The sequence below is a fragment of the Cannabis sativa genome, chromosome X, assembly GCF_029168945.1.
Source record: "Cannabis sativa cultivar Pink pepper isolate KNU-18-1 chromosome X, ASM2916894v1, whole genome shotgun sequence".
NCBI classification, from domain to species: Eukaryota; Viridiplantae; Streptophyta; class Magnoliopsida; order Rosales; family Cannabaceae; genus Cannabis; species Cannabis sativa.
In genome coordinates, this window is record NC_083610.1 from 37844853 (window position 1) to 37854577 (window position 9725).

Consider the following 9725-nt stretch of genomic DNA (forward strand, 5'->3'; position numbering starts at 1 on the left):
TCTTGTGTCTTGCTTCAGTTTAACTCTGTTTCTCATTATTTATTTGGTTGGGGTGATTATAAAACATCTAGACATATTTCAGTCCATATTTTTTTTTCTTTATGTTTTATTTATTTATTTATTTTTTTTTTTGACAAAGTGATTAGAATCGCTCATGAATTTACGACGTCTATATCCGCCACTGGCATTGGAACCTTTTCGAACCAGGATAGCTCATCGTCTAATCGTAGAGCATGCTTTGCCAAGTCATGGGCCGCTAAATTCTCAGAGCGAACCACATGGGATAAAATTGCCCCCGGAAATTTAGATAATAAAGCTATAACATCTTCAAACAACGCTCCTAACTTGTTGCAATACATCTCGTCGTTGTTGATAGCCGTCACCAAAGCTAAAAGCTATTATCGTTTAAACTTAATCCTCTTTAAACCTTATTTCACTTGAAAATATTTTAAAAATATCTCAAAAAAAAAAAAAAAATATCACTTTAAAATTTTCTTTACATCATAATAGGCGCTATAGCCTTGTAAGGCGCTAAAACCATAAAAATGGCGCAAATATAGAACAAACCAATAACAGAAAGATTACAATATATCCCATTATAACAACTCAACATTATAGAACAAAACCAAAAACATACAACAAGATATAATCAACTAACCACCATTTCAGCATTCAGCCCAACACCAAACTGAACGAAATCACCCACGATTAAACTAAAAATAAAATTTTAACTCAAAACACTTCATCACACTGTGCAAACATTCAAACAAAAGTACTAAAAACTAGACACCTTTCACTAGCTAACTCATAAATAAAATCAGAATAAATCAACAACATAACTCGTATGGACATCTAAAAAGAAAGAAAATTTTAATTCAAAATCAAAAAACTCACCACGCAATCAAGGATTCGGTCCAAACCAATAGAGGATTTGATATATTCTTCTTCTTGACCCACATCTGAATATCACCGCCATCTTCATCAGCGACCTTTTCTGATCTCACTGCAATGGCTGCTCATTTCTGGCTCGCCCACGCCGACCACAAATCAAATCCCCAAGGTACGTACGTAAATGCTGATTAATATCGTACATGAGGCCAGGTGGGTAAGGGTTGAGGGAGAGAGAAATATTCAAGGTGTGGGGGTGAGAAATCGGTGAGTCTGTTCCAATAGAGGCACTTGCAGCCGAACATGACTTGAGAAGTTATATTTAAAATTAAAATAATTCTTAATTTATTCACAAACAAATATTTTCTTAATAATTCCTAATCTAAGAATAATATTCAATAAATAAAATTTGATAGATAATGGCTAAATCATATCCAACAACAAAAGAGAGAGAGAGAATCGATTTCAAAACTCAAAAACGGTACCTGAGAGTGAAACGCCTCGGCTCCGATCTCCGGTGTCCAAGCATTTATTTAATTGTAGCAGAGAAAAAGAAAAGTTAAAAAGTTACTGATTTTATGTTTTATTTTTTATATTAACTCTTAATTTTTTTTTTTTTGGGCAAAATCCTCTTATATCCAAAAAAAAAAAAAAATATAAGAGAGTTAAGTGTTTAAAAATTAAAACATACAAAATTTTGCTTACCCAATATGGAATATATTTTTTATTTTTTTTTTTTACCATCGGAAATTTTAATTTTAAGAAAATAATGAATTATATTAATACATTTTTTTTTGTCTTTAAGTGTTTAAAAATTAAAACATACAAAATTTTGCTTACCCAATATAGAATATATTTTTTAATTTTTTTATTTTACCATCCGAAATTTTAATTTTAAGAAAATAATGAATTATATTAATACATTTTTTTTTGTCTTCCAAATTTACTATTCTAAAAATTACAATTTATCATCACAAACTAATCAATTAGCCCTTGTATTTTTTTAAATGAAAAATTTACATAATAAACTAATTTTTTAAAAAAAAAAAATTAAAAATACTTCTAGATGGAAAAAAATTCATTTTCACGCTTTGAACTTTTTTTATTTACAGTAATACATCTTCAGTAAAAATTATAAATCGTTGTTTTTATATAGATTATTTATTGTTGTATAATAGTTGTTATAAGATTAATTTTCTGGTTATTTTTAGTTATTTTATAATTTATTTATAGTTATTGTGAGATTAATTTCTCGTTTTTTAATTTTGGTTAGATCTTTTATCTATATAAAAGAAATAAAATATTTTATATTTCTTTTGTTTCCTTTTACAAGTATAAGGGTGCTTCTAGCAATTTTTTTTTAAAAATCACATCATAATTAGAGTTTAAATAGTTTATTGTAATTAAAACCAAATAGATTTTGAAAATATGAAGGGGTGTATAATTTCCCATCAATATATATATTAGAGGTTTTTTTTTTCCAAATAGATTTAAAAACAACCACGTCAGATACTCTAAAGTAGAGAAATTTTAAAATATTTGAAACTAAAAATTTATTACATATTATTCTAAACATATTATATTAATTATTTTTATTCTTAATATTTTTGTATATATAGATATGTGTATATATTAATATTATATATTTCAAATGAATAAAATATACCAAAATTTGAAGAAAAAATAGAGTTTCGTTAATTTATTTTAAAGAAGTTGATATATGATGTAATATAAAAGTTTGAGGCAATAAAAAAAGTGAAATTTTCATGGTATATTTTAAAAGATGGATTAGAGAGTCGATTGGAGTATTGTAAGTTTTCTATGAAACATGGCCGGCCTTGAGTTAATTTGGGCCTTAGAAAAAAAATATTTTTTTAGACATTTTTTATAAAAATAAATGGTATTTTTAAAAATTATTAAAAAATATGTATATTTATTAAAAAAAAAATAATTAAACCCCTAATAGGAGTGAGCTCTATGCGTGAGCCTATCCCATCTTAACTTAAGGTCGGCCTTGATGTGAAATTATTTACAAATTGTAAATCAATATGGTCTATTTGGCTTTTAATGAGCTATAATACTCTTTTTTTCAAAAATAGAGAAGTGAAAGATGAAATGATAAAAAAAAAATACCTCTACTAGATGAGCTATTTTAACTCAAGTTTTAAATAATGATACGGTGTTTCAAGAAGCACTATTTATTTTTTAAATAGTATTTTAATAATATTTTATTAATACTTTATTAGTGTATTTTATATATATTAAAAAAATAATATTTAAATGAATGTAGAGAAAAAGTAAAAAATATATGGTGTAAAGTAAAAGTTTGAGGTATAATAAATAAAGTAGAATTTTGGTAAAATATTTTAAATAATAGAGTAAATAAGACGTGAATGCACATGAGATGATGTATAAGTGTATTTTCTTCATTTTAGAGTAGAGAAGAAGTGGGGAAAATATAATTGTACATATATCGAAAAGTATATTATATTAGTAGGGCCGACAAATGAGTCAGACACGGTAACATGACTCATAACCTACACAAAAGTTAGCGGGTTTGAATATACCTTAAATAGATTTGGACCGTGTTCGAGTTAATTCATCTAACCCATTTAATAAACGGTTGACAGAGCTAACACGAAACTGACTTGTTAATGACCTATTTAAAATTAGGCTAATTAGTAATTTTTTCCCTGAACTTTGACATGTACTAAATCGTGCCCCTTGAATTTTTTTGGCCGTTAAAAATTCCCCCGAACTATTGAGGTTGTCAAATTTAAGGACTTTTGTCTAATTTTAGTAAAAAATTCTAACATGGATGAAAGTTCAAGGGCCATGATTTAGTACATATCAAAGTTTGAGGGACATGATTTGGTAGATATCAAAGTTTGGGAGCATGGTTTAGTACATAAACAATTCCTAAAATAGTAAAATTGAATGAAATTAGACAGAAGTCTTTAAATTTAACAATCTCAATAGTTTGAAGGGAATTTTTAACAGCAAAAAAAGTTCAGAAAACACAATTTACTACATATCAAAGTTCAGGGAGAAAAATTATTAACAGACAAATAGGTCATAGATATATTATTAATATATTAATAGGTTGATATGCTAAACAAAATTTATTTATAAACGATACCGGTCGCGTCAATCCATTTATAAACAAATTAAGTTTGGATTTTATTTTTTAAAATAATTATTAAACAAGTCGGATTTAAGTAAAATATATATTTATAATACATGTGTGTGGACACTACAAGTGAAAAATCCGCTAACACAAAATGTCACTCAGAAGTGCTCCTAGAAATAATTCAACCACGTTTAACTCTTATCTCTAGAAGCATCAAATTCTATTGACTAGAAAGAAGTGACATGTCGGTAAAATTATTCTACTCACTGACTACGATTGATTTTAAAGACCAACAAAGTCTCGACAACACCAAACACACCACTTCAAAATGAACACAACCAATAAATAGATTAATATTTTAAATCGAATTAAATATGCAGCAGGGCATTTCCAGATCTGGTCACATTGTATTTCAATTTTTTGTTTGCGTGAATCCCAAAATATTTTGCTACTCACACTTGCACCAATGATAAAAGTGTGAAGTTTACTACAATTTACTACCAACCTCGAGGACCTGAAAAAGACTGACCAAATTCCCATTCATACTCTTACATACATCAACATTCATTTATTCCTTTAAAGCATGACTGATACTGGTGCTGAATCAGAAAAAGAAACAAGAAAAGTAAAAAAAAAAAAAGTACATAATATTGTAAAACATTGTTTCATTCAATGCAAAGATGTTAAAAGAGTGTGTGTGGTAATATGTAGAGATATGGCATCAGAATTCAATTCAGACCCTTCAAGTAAACACATTTGAGATTGAAGATTTTAACGAGTTTAAAAGTGTATGGTTCTTCTACTCTATACCAAGAACCAAAAGCCAAAGGAATTCAGTTTTCACCTCCTGTGGCTATTTTGGTGATTTAGCTATATATCAGCATCAGGACCAGAAACACATGTGGCTCTCATCACAAGTCAAAGCCAAAAAAAAAAAAAAAGAAACAGAAATACATTCCACATTCCCTATAAGTTGGTACTGCAATATTTTGCATAATTTGATATGCCGTGGCACAAATCTTTGCCGCCCGCCCTAAAAAAACAAACTTTTAAACCTTAACGAAATTTCACACCGGACTTTAGCCTTACAACTCAGGAAACTAAAACCTTTTCCGAGAATCAATCAGAATCAGAATCAGAATAGGCTGTCTAGGAGCCAGAGAAGTTGGGAAAGCACCTTATCATGTACAAACACCATCTAGTTAGAAATATAAGTGTCACTACTGAAGCCGTCGTCTTGTAAGGACTTCAGAAAGATCAATCTATCGTGAAAGCAGGCCGTAGGAAGGTAACTCTTCAAGTCGTGCTACGTCTTCATTCAGAAGTTCCTTTTCAAGCTGTCGACGCGTGGCTTTCATCACCGTCTGTCAAAAACAAAAGAAAACAGAGTAAGGTCCGTTCAGTAACCAAATCTATTCAACTAAAGGGATTTACCCCCGACTGGCCTCTACTGCATGTACAAAGTCATCCATCTACAAAGCACAAGATTACTAGTATATCCCTATAAGACACCAAATATAAAAATCCAGCTCAATCTATTGCACAAAAGGGCACCATCTGATATGATGAATATACTCTAAAAGCACTATCACCACAATCAGTACATAAACTTTGTGAGAAGTACAGAAGCGAGAACCAAATCAAAATTTTCAATAAATTGGGCACATACATTGAAATCCATATATGATGCGCGCATAGAAAGCCATTGATGGTCCATTAGCTTGAATGTAATGCAATATAGAAGGTCAAAAGCCGAATCACTATCTGCCATGAGAAATTAAAAAAAAAAGTTTTAGTTATAATTTACAAACAGGTCTATGAGGTCAAAGATAGCAATGGTGGTATATCTCAGATAAAAGTACCTGCTAGAAACTTCAAGAAAGTTGCTCCAACCAGGGTCCTTGGTTTTACTGCAAAATTAAAAGTCTTCATTAACTAATGAACAACTAAGTGGAAACAAAACCAACTGCAGATCTAAACAATGCAAGCATTATACAAGGCAGTAGTATGAACAAAACTGACAAATGACAGATATTGGACAGACACTGTCATTACAACTTCCAACTTATTAACTTACATTTGGACACAAAGATTACCATCACCAACAATAGGAAACTCCATTGCGATGGAAAGGAGCCAAGACAAAAATTATTGTAAAATTCTGCCTTTTGAAACAAATGAAAAATTATACACGCATAAATTAAAGAAGAAAGGAAATAATACCTGCTTCAAGATCAAGCATCTGTATAAGCATGAATGTGATGTTCACACCAGCCACAGCAAATGGGTATTCCCAAACTGATCGATCGCCCTCCTGTTTCCGCAGAAGATCCTGGAAGGATTTCTGCATTCAATGATTTCACATTTTAATGCAAGATGACACAGTACAACAGTACAATTAGAAATCACACACCAACTAGTACATCCAAGATGTTAAACAACTCTACAAGTTCCCAAAAATAATTTAGCAATCAAAAATTATACAGAGGAGGGAATACTACACACAATAACAGAATAACATACCGGAAAGTTCTGAGCAAAATACAATAAATTCTCCAATGATATAAAACCACCACCCCTGTCAGAGAAAGAATATTTGATAGTAAGTAAAGTATGAGCAAGAAAAAAGAAATCCATAGCACATGATTAAATACTAGTAATGCCCAAATAACCATGGAAATACAGTACCTACCTAAAATCTGTTGATGGGTCCTTCCCTTGCCATCCCATTTCCTTCCATTGCTCAGATATTAAACCACGAAGCTCTTCCTCAGGATAGGCAGATTTCCATAAAGCCTTTAAAGCTTCCTGCATCAAAGCAGACGTTCAAAACAGAAAAATATAATTCACCTTTCATAAATATTGTATAAATTAAGCCACGCGAGAAAGATATATATAGATCAAATATCATGTAAATTGCACCCATCTCCAATTCAAACATGCTTACCTCAAAAGTTCAACTTATATCATTTAAACAAAGTATGCAAAAGAGAAATACAGCTCCAGGGTACCTGATGCTCAGGAACTGAACTATCATAGGATACATCTATACGGTTTTGTAGTCTTTGCAAGCATTCCTCCTATGTAAGAAAATAAAATATTAAACTGCACACATAAATAAAACCAGATATATTTCAACGGATAGCAATCTCTGAAATGAAAATTACCTGAACAGGGGTTAAGTCAAATGAAGGACGTGCATCACTTTCTCTCCTCTGGGCGCAAACACAAGATAAACCTCGACCGAGCCATGCAGCAGATCCTGCCACAACCTCAGCTGTACCAAATGAACCACCCATTAATAAAATCTCTATTGATTGGGCATTATTGCAGGTCAATCCCCAAAACATTGTGAGATCAATTCATGAATGTTTATGTTAAGCAAAAAAAGAATTCAACATTCTCAAATTCCCATCCAAGAGCAAATTAACCATATGCAATTAAATTACTTATTTCAAGCTCAAAAAACTGCTATAATCATGAAATTTATACCTAACACTTTTCAAACAATCAAGAAGAGAAAGGAAAGAAAGAAACCAATATATACCAGAAGAAATTATTCTAATCGTTTAAATCGGAGAAAAAAACCCCAAATTAGATATTATAACAACAATAAAAAAGACAACATAGGTGTATAAAGCAATTCACCCACCACAACACATTAGGATATCAGAAAACATCATCATAACGAAAACTTCCGAGATAATCCAAAGCTACTCATGCACGTAAATCATCTGAGTTCGAGATCTAAAATTAAGCTATCAAAAAAGTACTGTGGAATATAAGGTAAAGGATAGAGTCAATATACATATAAATATACATTTACATATATATGCAAAAAAAACATAAATAGAAAAGGTGCTTTATAGAGTAAATAGAAAACGAAGGCAAAAGAAGAAAAGAAAAGAAGAGAGAGAGAGAAAGAGAGAGAGAGAATAATAACACCAAAGGAATCGAGATTAAAGAACTGAAAAAGGAATAAATGAATTAAATTAAGATAAAATGAAAAGGTACGAACCAGAAGATGAATGGCAGGTGTTGCCTCGTTCCAAACCTTGAGAAATTCTTCTCACAGCCACAAATGAGCCACCGCCACCTCCTCTCTCATCCATAATGCTTCTCAAATATTACACTACTACCCTCCCCTCTCCCAAATCACAATCCTAACAATTTCATCCTCGACAATTCAATAAAGAAAGCAAAGAAAAAGAGAAAGAAATTTCTCGAACGCGTTTAACCAAGAACCGAAGGCGGTGAAAGATGCGGCGGCCGCGAAGAAGATTCGAAATGGAACAAGAAGCCTTGTGGCTGTTGATCTTTATGAATTAAAAAAAAAAAAAAAAGCAATAAGCGGTTCTTGAAAGAAATGAGAGAGAATCCGGTAAGAAAATGGTTAGGGTTTGTCCAAGATCTGAGCATCAAACTCCATTAGAAAGTCAGTTACGAAGCTTTTCGGCTTTTTTTCTTTCTCTCTCTCTCTCTTTCTCTTTCTCTTTCTCTCTCTCTCTCTCTCTCTATCTCTATTCTGTGCCAGTAGTAGTGGCGTTGGCGTCGTTTTGTTTGTTTGGGCAAAGAGAAAATAGAGAGCCAAATCGGAGATTACGAAAAAGAAAACTCTTTTTCCTTTTTTAATAACAATACTTTTTCTGAACAATTAATTAATTAATACGGTTAACTTTACCGTATCTTTTTCTATTTTTATTTATTTATTTATTACTTAATTTTTAAACAGTAACGGAAAACTAAACAGTGGGGACGGAAAGCAGCGGCCACTTCTGTTTTAACTTTTTTTTTTTTTTTTAATCATTTCTAAAGCGGGAACGTGAATAAGTTGAGCTCATTATCTTTTATCAATAAAAATTATAAAATGTTAGGGTCTCAGCAAAAAAAAAAAAAAGAGTGTAAGGGTATTTTAGTCATTTCTGAGTGAGTTATTGATTCCGGTCAATTTGAAGCACAAAGTATAAAAATTAGTGTACGGTTATAATTGACTAGATGGCAGGATTGTTGTCATTTCTGGTTATTCAGGATTGTTGTCATTTGTTGTCTTCTCTACCTAGTGTTAAAATAAGTTTTATTAAACGATCAGCCAATCGAGTTGCTCATGCTGTTACTAGGCATGCTCGATTTTCCTCTGGTTGTAGCATTTTTTATCACAATGTTTGGGCCGATCTTAAGGCTCTCTTGTATTCAGAATGCTTTTAATTCAATGAAGTTACTATTTCATTTCAAAAAAAAAAAAAAAAAGTTAATAGAGAAATACAATAAAATTAATGATTAATAATTAAAATTAATATTTGTAATGAGGAAATTTGATAATTCATGTTTAAAAATTATCTATGGTCTTTAAATATGCTACATTAAAATATATTGGAATTTAATACTTTAAAATTATTTAAATTTCAAAATACCTTCCTCTTATCTTCTCTCTTTCTCTGAGTCCTCTCTCTCCCTCTCTTTCTAACTCTCACCAAATCTAATTAATACCCACGACCATAGAATTAGACCAAGCCCACGACCACCACACCACTTCCAGCGAAACACATTTCGAAAATGAAACGTAGAACAAAATCAAGGAGGATATCGCGAAACCATAAAAAAAAATTGTACATCTCAGAACCAAAATCTATGAGCTCAACCACCCCAAAACTCCTGAAATCCCTACCTATCGTTGAAGTTCTCAACTCACTTGTTTTCTGCATTTTTT

General features: G+C 31.0%; 1 protein-coding gene across 2 annotated transcripts; it reads right to left on the minus strand.

Moving 5' to 3' along the window:
- Nucleotides 1-4759: 4759 nt before the first annotated feature.
- On the minus strand, nucleotides 4760-8732 carry LOC115710034 (uncharacterized). Of its 2 annotated transcripts, none has more exons than XM_030638340.2 (9): nucleotides 8037-8732; nucleotides 7186-7295; nucleotides 7030-7098; nucleotides 6711-6826; nucleotides 6542-6596; nucleotides 6242-6362; nucleotides 5881-5928; nucleotides 5688-5782; nucleotides 4760-5382 (listed from the first exon to the last, which is right to left on the minus strand). In XM_030638340.2, exons 1-9 carry the CDS (start codon nucleotides 8128-8130, stop codon nucleotides 5281-5283), a joined length of 810 nt encoding a protein of 269 aa, XP_030494200.1. In that variant the 5' UTR covers nucleotides 8131-8732; the 3' UTR covers nucleotides 4760-5280. The 2 variants fall into 2 exon arrangements, with proteins under 2 accessions (XP_030494200.1, XP_060963274.1); XM_061107291.1 differs by lacking the exon at nucleotides 8037-8732 and adding an exon at nucleotides 7671-7796.
- Between the last annotated feature and the right edge of the window lie 993 nt (nucleotides 8733-9725).

Coding starts and splice junctions, on each gene's coding strand:
- LOC115710034 (XM_030638340.2), bottom strand. CDS start 8,130: ATGGATGAGAGAGGAGGTGGCGGTGGCTCATTTGTGGCTGTGAGAAGA. Junction 6,827..7,029: donor GTTCAGTTCCTGAGCATCAG/GTACCCTGGAGC, acceptor GCTTTGATGCAG/GAAGCTTTAAAGGCTTTATG. Junction 5,783..5,880: donor TTTCTTGAAGTTTCTAGCAG/GTACTTTTATCT, acceptor TTCTCATGGCAG/ATAGTGATTCGGCTTTTGAC.